Below are 15,563 nucleotides of genomic sequence, written 5' to 3' on the forward strand. Positions count from 1 at the left end.
CTAAAAAGAAAAAATGTGGAAGAGCTGACATTTCTTTTCCAAGCAGAAGCAGATCACAGCAAATAACTATGGCACAAATCTATGTAAATGGTTGAGGAGAGAATGCAAAGTAGAGGAGTCATCGTGAAAGGACGGCATTAGTTGAAAAAGCCTTTCTCCAGGAGTTCTTGAACTTGGTCTATTAGGTAACTGTAAATCACAGGAGATGCTAAGGGATGAAAGAGTAACATTGGCATGGCCAGCATGACAGATGGAGGAAATGGTTGCAACATCAACAGATTAGAGGGGAGAGAGAAGCTGGATCTGGGTGATCCATGGGTGTGTGGATGGGGTGGGTAGGAGTGAGGCATGGGAATTCCCACCATATACTTAGGTATGAAGAAAAGCTGCATTCATGGTGAAACAGTGAAGGAAAAAATGCTGGACTGGAACTCTTATCATTGGACTTGAAGTTCTTGGAGCATGCCGTAATTCCTCCTTCTAGCTCTCCTTCTCTTGGAGAAGTAGACTCCCAGGTTCACCTCGGCTGTTTTAATTTGGCATTTCTAAGGAAAACAGGATATGAGTGAAGAAATAGTAATGCAATCCTTGGAAGATTTGCATCTCAGTAAAAGCAGCTGGATCTTAAGCCACTAATGGCTCATTTGCCACACTGGGGAAAATTAAAAAAGGAAATGTCCTTCCTGGCTTGCTACTGGTGCCTACTTAGACATTTAGTATTCCTCTTCAGTGTGTAAAGATGCGTCAGGCATTCTTTTTTTCTTCTCTTATTATCTCAGCAATTGTGACTTCTGTTGGAGTCATTGCAAATCTGTTCATTGCAGTGATCAATTACAAGAATTGGGTCAAAAGCCACAAGATCTCCTCTTCTGATAGAATCCTGTTCAGCTTGGGCATCACCCGAGTTCTCATCCTGGGACTGAGTACTATTTTCTCCATCTCTTCAAGTATTCGAAGGTCAGTCTCCATATCCACTTATTTTCTGTCGTGTTGGTTGTTTTTGGACTCTAATAGTCTTTGGTTTGTAACCTTGCTCAACGCCTTGTACTGTGTGAAGATTACTAACTACCAACACCCAGTTTTTCTCCTGCTGAAACGAAATCTCTCCCCCAAAATGCCCAGGCTGCTGCTGGCCTGTGTGCTGATTTCTGCCTTTACCACTCTCCTGCATGTTGTGCTCCGAGAAGCATCACGCTCTCTGGAATTGGTGACCGGGAGAAATGGCACCGTCTGTGACGTCAATGAGGAAATCTTCCTTTTGGTGAGCCCTTGGCTCTTGAGCTCATGTCTACAGTTCTCCCTTAATGTGACTTCTGCTTCCTTGTTAATAAATTCCTTGAGGAGACACATCCAGAAGATGCAGAGAAGTGCCACTGCTCTTTGGACTCCCCAGACCGAGGCTCATGTGGGTGCTATGAAGCTGATGATCTGTTTCCTCATACTCTACGTTCCGTATTCAGTTGCTTCCCTGCTCCATTATCTCCCTTCTGTAGCGAGTGATTTGAGACTCAAGTCCATTTATATTATTATTTCCACCTTTTACCCTCCAGCACATTCTGTTCTCATTATTCTCACACATCCTAAACTGAAAACAAAAGCAAAGAAGATTCTTCACTTCAATAAATAGAGGAGTTTCAATAACAGATGGTGGCTGGAGTCACCTCATCCAGAGCAGGATTTTCTTCGTTAGCAGCTTTCCCAGTGGTCTGAGGAATTCATTTTTTGTAATTGCTAATCTGATTTCCTAGGCCTTCAAGTACCTGTATTTCAGTGTAGTCATATATATATATAGCTAATATTTTTAAATTAGGCACTTTCTCTGAGGAACTTGTTTAGGGTCATTGCTTATCATGTATTTTGCATGGGTGTTGCATTCCTGGATAACGGAAATCACCATGTTGTTCTACTGGCTTCTGAAGTATAATGAGAAGTTCTCCCAGTTAGGCAGTGCATTAAGGTTCATGTCTTTAGTTAAATTGTTGAGGTTTAGCTGAGGAACCCTGGAAAAGGGCTCAGCAATAGATAAATGGTCGTTGGGAACCGCTACACTGGCTTAAAGCATAGCAAGAGGTGCAAAGAACAAAGGAGAAAAGGAAAGTGTCAGAGAAGAGAGGAAAGAGAAACATCAAAAGAACTAGGTGTACATTGTGGCAGGTGTACAGAAAAAGGGTCCTCAGCTTTCTGAGTGACAGTAACTGACCTATTACTACCGGGAAACTCTAGGGCTGAATTTTGGGATTTGTACTGGAAAGAATGGAAGGGCCAGAGTTGATGGGTGGAGGGAAGTGACTAGTATTAAAGAAGCCCAGTCCAGGATGGTTTCAAGGATCTTAAAATCCAGGGAGCTAGTCTAAGGTCAAAAGCAAGTGCCAAATAGTGAAATTAGCACAATCTGAATGCGACTTTACCCAAGTGTGTGCCTTATCATATCATACGGAATTCAGTGGAAAGTCAAGAGGAGTCATTGGACTGGTGGTGGGGACATCTGACTTTTGGTGAATTTATGTCATCTCTGCATGAATTTATGCACTGAATTTTATGAGCACTGCATCATTCTCCAGGAGATTGCTGGCTTGTTTGTTTGTTTAATTGGAACAGCAGGACTGTGGCTACAAAGGAACAGAAATCTGAAGGCAGAATATTGATGTTCTGAAATGAAAATTGGGGAATGATAATTTATGTAGTTTTTGGTACTTATAGGGCATGTAATATTTACACATATCAAAATAAATAATCTTATTAAAATAACATTCTCTTTATTAAAAAAGAAAAAACCCTGAGAAATCTCCCGATTTTATAAATTACTTGATTTTCCCCATTTCAGCCGTCAGAATCTTGACTACAATATTCAGTAAACATTACCCAAACCAATATTTTGTGCTACAAAACCTGGAGGTATTCCTCATGTCAGAATCTGAAGATTAGGAGAGTGATTAAATGTACACCGTGACGTAAGAACTCTGAATGAATAGCAGAAACCCTCATGGGTCCCCAATGTATGTTCCCTTGCCCCTCTCTTACATAGTTATAGAATTTTTAGCCACCCAGAATTTTGGCAGCTTATTACATTTTACAGCTTTCTCATAAATAGGTGTTACCAAGTGATCAATTTCTGCGAATATAGTATGAGCAGAAGTCATGTGTATAATTTCTAGGTGGCACGTATAGAACAGGTATATGCCTTCCATTCCTTTCTCCTTTTCCTCTTCCTGTGGGCTGGAATGTCAATGTAATGATTGACCATCTTGGACCATGCAGATGAGGTGACAGTTACTCATCCTAGAGTTGGCTGTTGAGTTTCTGCTGCACCAACTCTGAACTGCTTACACCTTCACCCCAGGACTTCATGAAAAATTAACATCTCTATTCTTTCAGACACTGGTTTTGTGTTTCTATTGCCTTCCTCAAATAACTTATGCTATACCATAAAGATGTGCAATATTGTATATATGTATGATGAAGTAGTATGTAGTTATTTACCATCGTCTAGTCAAAGAACATTTTATATAACCTGAGAAAATATACTTATAATATACTACTAAGTGAAATAAAAATAAAAACATGTGTATGCAGTATGATGCAATTTTTTTGTAAAAAAATATATGCAAACAAAATTAAAAATGGCAATTATTTTTGGGTGGAAGGTTTTCTTCACATCGCCTAAATTTTACTTAAACAAATGTGACTTCGGGTTTCCCTGATCATTGTTACCAGCTTTCTGTTGATGAGCCATTTTCAGTTGTTTCAGCTGTTAAAAAAGAAAAAGAAAAAAAAAAAAAAAAAACGCTGACAAAAGAAAGAAGGGATTAAGAGGAAGAAGACAGTAGTCTTTTAAAGCATGTATCGAATGTAACTTTTAAGATAGCCTCAGATGCCAGGGTCTTCTGGTAAAATTGAAGCTTACTGAAGGTGTTTAAATTTCCTGATAATGTTCTTTTTTTATTTTATTTTTTAATTTTTTTTAAATTTTATTTTCTTGAGAGAATTTTTTTATTGATTTATAATCATTTTACAATGTTGTGTCAAATTCCAGCGTAGAGCACAATTTTTCAGTTATACATGAACATACATACATTCATTGTCACATTTTTTTCTCTGTGAGCTACCATAAAATCTTGTGTATATTTCCCTGTGCTTTACAGTATAATCTTGTTCATCTATTCTACAATTTTGAAATCCCATCTGTCCCTTCCCACCCTCCACCCCCTTGGCAACCACAAGTTTGTATTCTATGTCTATGAGTCTATTTCTGGTTTGTATTTATGCTTTGTTTGTTTGTTTGTTTGGTTAGATTCCACATATGAGCGATTTCATATGGTATTTTTCTTTCTCTTTCTGGCTTACTTCACTCAGAATGATAATGTTCTTTTTTTATAAGTTGAAGCTGGGATGGACCCTCTAGCCTAGCCCACTGCTTCTCAGGGAGGGCTGGAGAGGTTGGGACTTTCTTTCAAATTTTGTATGCCCTGCCTCCCGTTCTTCCTGGGGGTGGGAGTAGAAGAGGAGAGTGGTGGTTTGACAGATCTCTAAGGACTTGGATAACTGGCCCATGGCCAGTTTTATTCCTTGAGGGAGAAAAAGGTGAAAAGAAGCTAAATGAATGTATGAGAATTTGCCTGGCATGGAAATTAACAACAAGTAAGGGATAGGAGTTAAAGGATGTCAGGGAGAGGCTGGAGGGTAAGGACAACAGCGGGAGGAGGGGCACAGACTGCAGGCCATCCTCCCCACGCGGGTGAGGTGGGTGTCAGGTCAGTCTGCTAGGGGAGCTCCAGTGGTAACTTCGTGTCAGAACAGCTAGATTGTTCCCCAGATTATGGCTGTGGGGTGAGTGTATAGGTCTGGGAAAAGGTATGACTATAACTCTGCGTAAGTAGAAGGAGCGTGAGGCCCTGGGTGATGGCTCGATATGTGTGCAGCTTGCTTGCAAATGAGGTGCCTAAACACAGGTACACACTTGATTTGTTTGATGATTTTTCTTACCTATTTTAAATACAGGAAAATTATTTGTCTCAATTTTGCTGCTTTCATAGTTGGGAGAATGACTGTATAATGATCAGAATTCAGGTATCTCAAGAGAAGAAATAATTAAATACATTGATATTACTCAGAAAATCTCTCTAACGCCTACCTGTCCCTCTGTATCTTTGACTTGTCTGTGTTTTTAATGGCCTGTGGTAATCAGTCTCCTATCTTTACTCGTGCTTTCCTTTAGAAATTCTGGAATTTTACAGAGCTGATCGATCACCTTCCTTTAGAAGCAGCAGCGCAGTTCGTGTATTTCTAGACTGCGGATGACAGCAGACCTCACATGCTCCCCTACTTTATTGACAGGAGTGATTATGGAGAGAAATCCCCAAGGAAGGAAAGAACACTAACATTAATTTCTAGGCATCAGGCTGGGTAATTTCATACGCCCTTTTATCCTCACAGTAGCCCAGTGAGGTAAACAGTATTACTGTAATTTTTATAAAGAGGAACCAGGAGCTCTGAGAGGGTAATCGACTTGTCTAAGGACACAGCTACTAACTGGCTGAGTTGGGAAGCAAACCCAAATCTGTCTTTGAAGCGCATTACCTTTCTATGACTGGCCACAAATTCCCCTATTTAAATTCCCCTTATAAGGAGCTAGTCATGAGCTTTGTGTCCCATTGAGAGCTGGAACCAGCATGAACCTGCGGGCACTTTGCTTTGGATGAGCAGATATTCAGAAAGCCCTGTCTGCCCACTCTGTTGCTTGGCTCTTTTCCTAGCATGATCTTTCAGTGTTGGGGGAAAACCTCAGTCTCCTAAGTCTCGTCTGGAAAAGCACAATTCTCAAACTGCTAAAAGTGTAATTTTCATGCAAACAGCTTTATTCAACTGAGTTTTATATAACTTTTCAAAAATAAAGTTTTAATTTTTTGTCTTATTTTGTTTTATAGAAAAGTTGCAAACAGAGTACAGAGTTCCCATAATCCCCTCTCTCAGCTTTCCTGATGTTAATGCCTCACATAACCTGGTATATTTGCTACAACTAAGAAACTAGCATTTATGCATTAACTAGTAACAAAACTACAGACTGTATTCAAATTTAACCAGTTTCCCCACACATACTCTTCTTCTATTCCTGGATCGAATCCAGGATATCACATTGCATTTAGTTGTCAGGTAGTTTTCAGTCTCCTCTGGTTTGTGATGTTTCTCCATCCCTCTTTGTTTTCCATGACCTTGACAGCTTGGATGATGACTGTCCAGGCATTAATCTAGCTTTGTCTGTTTTTCCCACAGGCAGGCTGGGGTTGTGGGCCCTTGGGGAAGAGTGCAAGAGATGTGAAGTACCTTTCTCACACCACGTCACGTCGGGGTGCGTGATGTCATCATGACCTGCCTTTGGTCATGCTAACCTGTTTTGCTCTGTTAAGGTGGTTACCTGCCAGGTTTCTCCACTCACTGGTTACTCCGGTTCCCTTTCCAGACATTCTTGGTTAGAATAAGTCTCTAAGTCCAGCTCCCTCTCAAGGAACGGGGAATTAAGCCTTGCTTCCCAGAGGGTCTCCCAAATCTTGTCTGCTGTCCTTACTTCTCTTCCCATATTTTCATACTTATGGAAGCAGCGGAACACAGCTCCTGCTCTGTCAGTCCCTACGTCCCCTCACTGCCATTCACTTCCCCACCCAAGCGGTGCTGCTGGTACTTACGCTCTTCCTCAGAGACTGTGATCTTGCTGCATGCAGGCCGTGGAGGGTGTAGTTTGGCACCTCCCTCCAGATACCTGAATTTTGGTGCCCAAGAGAAGGTACTGACCCAGTGAGCAAGAGCTCCACCCCATCATGAGGTGGTGGGAAAAGAAGCTGGGAAGACGATGAATATATGTGTACTGATAATTTTTGTTCCAGTTACACATGCTTATTAACAATGTGCTTAATTTGCTCAGTTTCTGAATTTCTCAACTCATACAGTGCATTAAGAGAAGAATTAGTTTGCTCAGGTTAACAGCTGCTACAGAAGAGTTTCCTCCCTCAGTGCCTTCCAGTGGCAATGTAGGCACAGTTCTGGGAAGCACTGAAAAAGGCTGTGTGCAGGAAAACAAAATGTTTGCGTCCCTGAGATGTGTCCGCTGTAGACTAGGAGTTGGAGCTGTACTTAGTCTTGCAACTTGGAGGGGGAGGGCATTTTTTGGGGAAAATGTCAGACCTGAGTCTTTGAAACCAGAGTCCCTTAGCTGCTGCTTCCTCGTTCACATGGCTTTTATGCCCTGGCTGGTCTGTCTGCCATCACGTCCAACTCTTCCCCTTTCTGAGCCCACCACGATCTCGTCTCTGAGACGCTCACAGCTGCCTACAGTTCTCTCTTCTCTCATCATGGTCCTGAGGAATCAGACTTGCTGGAGAATTCTGTGGAAGGTGGCCTGTGCTTGGAGGTCCTAGAGGCCGTGACATGGGAGAAAGATCTAGTCATCCTTACTCTAGATAACTGCCAACAGTGAAATTAGTTTACTGTAAAATTAAGTAAAGTTAATTAAATTTTTGTTCTCAATTCTTCTCCTCATTTCTTCCTTGATTTTGAAATAAAATGAGACGGTAACAGGACAAACAGAATAGAAACCTGAGCTGTTCCTCTCTAAGCAATGCAAAGTGCATTATTTTAATAAACTCCAGAATTCAAAACTGAGTTTTCATGTTTTGCATGGAAAGTATCACATTTTTCTAAATGACTGCAGATAATCCAGTTTTCTTTGCCAGTACCCTATGTCTCCCTGATAAAATGAAGTAGAAAATAACTATAATTTTGAAATAAAGTGTGTTTAAACAAAAAAGGTGGATTTATGCATTAATTGCTATGTAATTTTTAGGGAATTTTTCTTATTAGAATTAATTAATTATCTCAATTCTTTATGTGGTTTAGCTTTCTTAACACCACTCATAAAGTGATCTGTCAGGAGACCATCCTATTTTTCTGGTGGGTTTTTTTTCCTTTGAGGTTAAACTAGGGATCCTGGACACACATCAGTTGGCCACTGTTCTTTGCACGAAGTCCCACTGCCCAGGACCTCGAGTGCTGCAAGGTGGGAGAGAAGGGCAGTTGTGTCTGCTACCAGACAGTCACCATGGAAACCGGAAACCTTGCTCTTAGAGAGGTTCATGCCTCGTCCAAGCTTTCTGGCCTGTGGCAGCTGTGGCCTTCCCCTCTGCCTCTCCACAGCGGCAGCCAGAGCTCCCAGGCACCAGGTCTCACAGCTGGGTGAGGATGACGCACAGTGTGAGCCCCTGGAAGCAGGACGTGGACAGTGCTCGCTGCCTGGCACACGATGAGCGCTCTGTAAGTCGTATCTAAATGAGTAGACGTCTAGTCCTGCAATCCATACATTATTAGTAGGGTGACTGGGGCCCCGGGATGTTGGCCTCCCTGTAGCTTCATGGAGGGCCCGAGGCAGCGCCGCGCCCAGACTCTGGGACTTCTGACCTCTGATACAGCTCTCTTTCCACTGCACCCACGCTGCCTTCCTGAGAAGCTCACTGGCCTTTTTCTTTTCTATTTCAATTCTTCTTCCTCCTCGTTTCCTCATAGTTGTTTCTAGCCTGGCTTGAACACTGTACTGGTTTTCTATTTTATGTGTAGCAAGATAAATTTAGCAGCTTAAAACCACATTTATCTATTATGTCACAGTTTCTGTGGGTCAAGCCTTCCGGCACAGCCTAGGTGGGCCCTCTGTGCAGGGTCTCACCAGTTGCAATTAAGATGTTGGCTGGGCTGCGTTCCTGCTGGAACTCAAGGTGCTCTTCCAAGATCACTGGTTGTTGGCAGGATTCAGTTCCTTGCAGTTGTAGGACCGAGGTCCCATTTTCTTGCTGGCTGTCAGCTGGAGGGGCAATCTCAGCATTCAGAGGCCTCCCACAGTTTTTCACCACGTGACTCACAACACAGCAGCTGGATTCTTCAAGGCCAGCAGGAGGGCCAAGTCCCTCTTCCAAGACATTAACTGATTAAGTTAGGCCAACAGAGGATAATCTCCCATTTGATGAACTGAGACTCAACTGATTTGGGACCTTAATCACATCTGCAAAAATGCTTTATCTTTGCCATATAACATAACCTAATCACAAGAGTAACATCCCCTGTTATTCACAGTCCCACCCTGCTCCAGGATTATTCAGGGTGTATACACCAAGGGGTGGGAATCTTGGGGGCCGTCTTAGAAATTCAGCCTCCCACAAATGCATGTGCCTTGGGCTGGTCCCAAGGAAGCTGGAATCTGGACAATAAATGAAGCACTTTCCCTATATTTCTTCATAACTGAGCTAGTCTTTTTCACTTCTTTGAGCTCATCTCCTTCCTGTAAGACCTTGATGTGAGATAGATGCTAAGTCACGAGCATGTGGGCAATTGGTCATGAAGGACAGATGACATCAAAAGTCCTGATTAACAGTAATAGCTCCTCTATCTGACCTCTTGTATTTTTTACAATTTGGCACTTAAATATAATATGTTTTGGTTTCCTGATTGTTATCTTTCCCCAAACTTCCCCCACTTCTGTCTTTAATAATGAAGTATATTTTAAATTTCTGATTTATTCAGCTTTCAAGTGTATATGTTCAAAGTTTTTTTTTTTATGAAGATAAAGTTTCTTTTTTATTCATATGAGCTCACATCTGGCACTGTATAGAAGCTGAGAATGTTTTGATCTGGTCTTTCTCATGAAGAGATCTTATTATATTATGTGTTGGTATCTAGATGTTAGCCCATGACCCTTGAGAGGGAGAGTTTGTACCTGTGGTACTGTTTCAGATCTCTGAGTCTAGGATCAGGGTTCATTCAGAGTCCATGCATGTGGATGCAATTACAGAAGGGTTCTAACTTCTCTCTGTTCCTGGTCACAGCCGTTCAGTCTCTGCTTGAGGACAGGTTACAGAAGGGCAAGACCAAAGGCAAATTTTGTGATGTGAAAGTTTGTCATGAGTGAGTGTGGTATCACCTTCAGGGGATCTGAAACTTAGCCACTATACCCATTTACTGGCACTGAAGCAGTGAGAGACCCCCCCCCCAGGATGCTGCCCGCTGTCCTAGGACTGCTGGTGCTGGTGGCAGTGGCTGAATCTCTCACTGGCCTGGTTGGAAATGGAGTCCTTGTGGTCTGGCATTTTGGGGAATGGGTCAGAAAACTAGAGGGGTCCTCATATAACCCCATTGTCCTGGGCCCGGCTGTCTGCTGATTTCTCCTGCAGTGCTTGATTGTGGTGGACTTAAGTCTGTTTCCGCTTTTGCAGGGCAGCCGTTGGCTTCACTGTCTCAGTGTCTTCTGGGTCCTGATAAGCCAGGCCAGCCTGTGGTTTGCCACTTTCCTCAGTATCTTCTACTGTAGGAAGATCACAACCTTTGAACACCCTGTCTACTTGTGGCTGAAGCAGAGGGCCTGTTGCCTGAGTCGCCGGTGCCTTCTGGTGTACTGCACAGTTTGTTACTTACATTTCACGGTGGCTTAGAGCTCTGCCATTCTTCCAAAGGAAACAGCATTTTATTCCCCCTTTCAGACTGGCACCATGTGTGTACATTACAGTTCAGTGCAGGAAGTGTGTTGCCTTTCATGATGTTTCTTATTTCCTCTGGGATGCCGATGGCCTCTTTGTGTAGACACCACAGGAAGATGAAGGTCCACACAGCCAGCAGGAGAGATCTTCAGGCCACGGCTCACATCACTGTGCTGAAGTCCTTGGGCTGTTTCCTCATACTTTACATAGTTTACTTTGTGGCCATCCCCTTCTCCATCACCTCCAAGTCTTTTCCTGCTAATTTCGCCACTCTGTTCATCTCTGAGACACTCGTGGCTGCCTACACTTCTCTCCACTCTGTCATCTGGATCATGGGGAATCCCAGGTTGAAGCAGACTTGCCAGAGAATCCTGTGGAAGACAGTGTATGCTAGGAGATCCTGGGGCCTGTGATCTGGAAAGAAAGGAGTGGTCAGGAGACTCTTTTGAGATGCTCTTTTGATAGCTCTCCATAAGGGAGCTGATTTGTGTATCTTTAAAATTTTTCCTTCTTTGACACCAAATCAACAGATGGGCAATAGGAAATACAGAATAAAGATCAGTACTGCTTCTCTCTTGGTAATGTAAAGTACATTATTTTAATGTATTGTAGAAATCCAGGCTGGGGCTTTATGTTTGGTAAAAGAGGTGTTATGTTCTGTTTACATACAGCAAATAATTCATTTCTTTCAAAATTGCATATATAAGTTGGGTTTTTCCTATTGCACTGAAACAGAGATTAAGAACAATTAATATAATGATTATTAATTTTTATGAAATTTGACCTATCCATTAATATTAGTCATTTTAGATAAACTTACAGAAAGTATCAAATAATTTTCTTACTTTTCTTCTGTAGTAGGTCTAGTTATCTAATTGAAAAACAAAACAAAACAAAACATCCTTTTATTTCTGGAAGTTTCTTTGAGCCCTAGACTTGCCTTTTAGGATAAAAGTTAGTTGGCTGCCGTGATGGGTATTCAGCTCCAATGCCCAGGACCTAGGGTGGGGCAAGATGGGAGTGAGGGGCACTTGCTTCGGCTACCCTAAAGAACACTTTTCCCTGAAGAGGCCAAGCCTCGTTTTCTTAGGTCATTCAGCCATCCCATGTCTCTCCACAGCCTCAAGTCAGCGTTTGGGCATGTTGGGTCTTTGAGTTGCAGGGAGATCACATAGAATGTCAGATCCATGGCAGCAGGAAATGTGTCTGGTTTTATTTTTTCCTAGGTTCCTGCTGCCTAGAATCTTACATAGCCCACAACAAACACTTAATAAATATTTTCTAAATGATTGATTAGCTGTGTTAACCAGTCACATTATTCCTTTGCTATCTTTTAAAGAAATTGAAGCCCTCCCAGGGTTTCACAGGGAGCCTGTGGCAGTGCTGGGACCAGGACTGAGTTTCCCGACTCCTGGTTCAGGGCTGTTTCCTTTAAGTCACACTGCTTTCCTAAAGAGCTGGCTTTGCCTTTCCTGCCTCTGAATCTCACCCCTCTTTCTACATACTTTCTTCGCCTTCTTTTTAGGCTTGCTTGAACACATTTCCTTTGGTTCCGTTCTAAAGGGTCTGTAATCCAAAGGACAATACTTGATATACTTAAAGTGTTTTTTCATTTCTTACTAATCATGCTAACCTACTTTCATTAACATGTTCTCCCTAACACATGTCTTTTCCTTACGCAAAGCTGTGAACTGAGGTACATGCCAGGCACGTGTGGATGGTAGGCATCGTTCAAGGGAGAGCTAGCTCTGCTGATGTCACTGAGTTGTGTGAGGTCAAGCACCATCTTTGTCTTCTGGAAATGACGATATTCATCCTTTTCACGTAGACAGATGCTTCTCTTTGGTTACATTTTTTAGCAGTAGAATGAATTTTCTGTTGCACCATGTCAATTTTTATACAGATGTCTGTTGTGACCAATTGTTATAATGATGTTAATAACCTAACATTTGTATTGGGCTTTACATTTTATCAGGTATTCTTATATATGGTCCATTATCTCATTTGATGTTTAATAGCAACTCTGTGAAGTTAGTAATTCTATCTCCATTTTATAGATGGCAAAACAAATGCTGGAGTGATGATTTTCTCAAGATTATAAACTAGTAAACAATGCAGATGAAACAGTCCCGAATTTTTGGACACCAAGTATTGTGCTTTTTCCAGTAAACCTTAAGTTCTTCTTATTCATACTTCTAAGACTTCATGCTGGGATTAGCCTGTGAAATGCTCAAGTTTATGAATATTTTTAAATAGGTGAAATGAGCAACTAATCTTAAGTTTGTTATTGGTAGGATGCCTGGGAGCCAAGATCCAAAATCATGCCTGGATGAAGTTTCTATGATTTGCTTTTCTTAGGGACGAAACACTTGCATTTCCCCCATCACCTTTTGAGACTGAATTTCCTTCCTTTTCTGTATGTGATTTAGCTCATGATGGATATGAGGCTACTTTGTGTTTTAGCCAAGAAAACAAATCTGGAGGCAAATATGTGCTCTTGAATTGAATTGTGTAATTAAATCTTTTATAGTTTGCATTTTCAGAGCTGCAGCTGGATCCATGCTTATGTGCGTTAAGTGTGTGTGTGTATTTGTGTGTGTATGTGTGTGTGTAGGTAGGTAGCCTTCCTTTCTTTTATGGGGTATGATCTGTGATGGTCCAGCCTAGAGGCGGACTAAAAAAGATTTACACAGAACAGAAAGGTAGAAAATGAACAGCAGCATTTTCCCATTCCACTCCCCATTAGTAGTCCCACTGTCCAGATGTAGTCACGTTTTACTGTTTGTCTTAGTTCTTCTGGTGGTTACTTTCACAGCTCTAAATAATAAGATTTTGCCTCTCTCACTTGGTTTATCAACTTTGAACTGTAACTTCTGAATCCCATTCATCAAAGTTTGGGGAATCTCACTTAACCCCAAATCCATTCCCCTCTCCTAAATTTGGTTAATTTTTATTTACTTGTCATTCTTCTGCTCATTAATTTTATAACTTTAAGTAATACTTTTCTTTTTTTGAAGGGGAGAGATAATTAGGTATTGATTGATTGAGTGAGTGAGTGAGTGAGTGGAGGTGCTGGAGATTGAACCCAGAACCTTGGGCTTGCTAAGAATGTGCTCTACCACTAGGCTGTACCCTTCCCCCCAGCCCCATAATATGTTTTTAACTTTACTTTTTTGAACCATAACTTATGACAGTATCAAGAATCTGAATTATGTAGAAGGAAGAAATTAAGGCCTCAACTATCCTGTACTTTTTCCATATCCCAACTCAGGTATCCAACTCCATATGACTTAAGGAGAAAATAATTTTACTGGAAGGAAATTGGCTGGCTCACAGAATCAATGGAGACTGATCAATACTACAGAAATCTGGAAAGTTAACATCAGAATGAGAACCAAGAGGGTTTAAACAACTGAGAACACAACCAAGTCAACCACTCACATTTCAACTGTCAGCACTGTGTCCTTGACATTACCACTACCTCTATGAATGTGTCCCTTTGAGTCATAGTGCCAAGGTCCAAAATCCTGGCAAAGAGCCTTTGGGTGGCTGATTCTAGGTCACACACCTGCCCTAGTCGACAGGTCCTGTGGCGAGGAAAAGTCTGATTCCCTTTAGGCTTCTGAAATACGTATTTTTAAATTAGACGGAAGAAAGTACTCAACAATGAGATTAACCAGCAGAATGAATACAGCTAATGGTGAGTTAATGAACTGGAAGGGCAGCTCAAAGAACTCTCTCAGGAGGTATCAGGAAGCAATAAAAGGATGGAAAATGTAAAAAAAAAAAAAAGAAAAAGAAATGGTATATGGCACATAGAAAAACAGGGTAATTATGTAACTGGAGTCCCAGAAGGAGATGGAAAAATGAACAAGAAGAATAAAATGTTTGAAAAATTAACAACCAAAAATTGCACTAGATTAAAGAAAGGTAAAAAACTAGATTGAAAACTCTCAAAGGGGACCAACAAGATAGATAAGGTCGGGGGAATCCTTCAAACTTAAGCACATTACAGAGGAATTTAAGAATATCAAAGACAAAAGGAAGTTTACAAAACTTTAAAAGAGAAAGAGCAGATCAATAATCAGAGTGGCACTTCTCGGCAGAATGCAGAATAACAAATTTTGTGTTACATTTTATTCTAGTAAATATTTTCTTATTTTCAAATAGTACCGAGAAGAAAAATTTCAAAATATTTTTCTGGCTAGCAACATATTTCATATTGATTATATACAGGGAGTTGGTTATAAAGATAGAGGCTTTGTGGGTTAATGAGCATTGTTAGCAAATTCTGAAATGTTTTATCAAAGACAGTCTTGAAACTCTAAAGGATTTTGAAGGAATATGATATCATAATCACAGTTAAGGGGAGTCAGCATTGCATATAGTTAGAGCTGATTCTAAGTGGGAAAAAGTATCTAGCAAAAATAATTGTCAGTGCTACAAACTTTGATAGACTAAAGTAAAAGAAATATGAGAAATAGATTTAAAAAATTAAGCATACAGATTGAAGACAAAAAAAAAAAAAAAACCTATCGGGCAACTTACTCTCAATTGAAGAGGAAACCTTAGCAATATGTGAGCATTTTAAAGAACGAAGCTGAAAACTTTGCTGAGGTGCTTTCCTTTAGTGGGAACTAGTGGAATGGCTTCAAGAACTTCTGCATTCTACATTAAATACACAGTCACATATGAGCCAGCAATTCCTCTCATAGGTACATAGCCAAGAGAAATGAAAATATGTGTCCATATTAAAAGTTGCCAGTGAATGTTCATGGCAACATTGTTCACAGCAGTCAAGAAGTGGAAACAACCCAGATGTCCATCATCTGATGAACAGATACACAAAATATGGTGTGTGTGTGTGTGTATTCACACATACATATGCATACAATGGAATAGTATTCAGCCATAAAAAGGAAAGAAGCCCTGGCAAAAGCTACAATATAGATGGACTTCAGAACATTACGTTAACTGAAAGCCTGTCACAAAGACGACATGTTATATGATTCCCTTTATGTGAAAGGCCCAGCGTAGGCAGATCTGTAGAACCAG

General features: G+C 41.0%; 2 protein-coding genes across 2 annotated transcripts; both read left to right on the forward strand.

Moving 5' to 3' along the window:
- The first annotated feature begins 645 nt into the window (after positions 1–645).
- On the forward strand, positions 646–3,969 carry TAS2R4 (taste 2 receptor member 4). Its single transcript, XM_032483519.1, has one exon. It carries the CDS (start codon positions 740–742, stop codon positions 1,625–1,627), a length of 888 nt encoding a protein of 295 aa, XP_032339410.1. The 5' UTR covers positions 646–739; the 3' UTR covers positions 1,628–3,969.
- A 5,776-nt stretch (positions 3,970–9,745) lies between these two features.
- On the forward strand, positions 9,746–10,982 carry TAS2R5 (taste 2 receptor member 5). The gene is given in 2 exon segments (XM_014559840.2): positions 9,746–10,428; positions 10,431–10,982. Coding segments are annotated over 2 exon segments (891 nt in total). The 5' UTR covers positions 9,746–10,028; the 3' UTR covers positions 10,922–10,982.
- The last annotated feature ends 4,581 nt before the right edge of the window (positions 10,983–15,563 follow it).

This window comes from Camelus ferus, chromosome 7 (genome assembly GCF_009834535.1).
Source record: "Camelus ferus isolate YT-003-E chromosome 7, BCGSAC_Cfer_1.0, whole genome shotgun sequence".
Lineage (NCBI taxonomy): Eukaryota > Metazoa > Chordata > Mammalia > Artiodactyla > Camelidae > Camelus > Camelus ferus.

Excerpts from the sequence above, each read along its gene's own strand:
- TAS2R4 (XM_032483519.1), top strand. The coding sequence starts at position 740 with ATGCGTCAGGCATTCTTTTTTTCTTCTCTTATTATCTCAGCAATTGTG.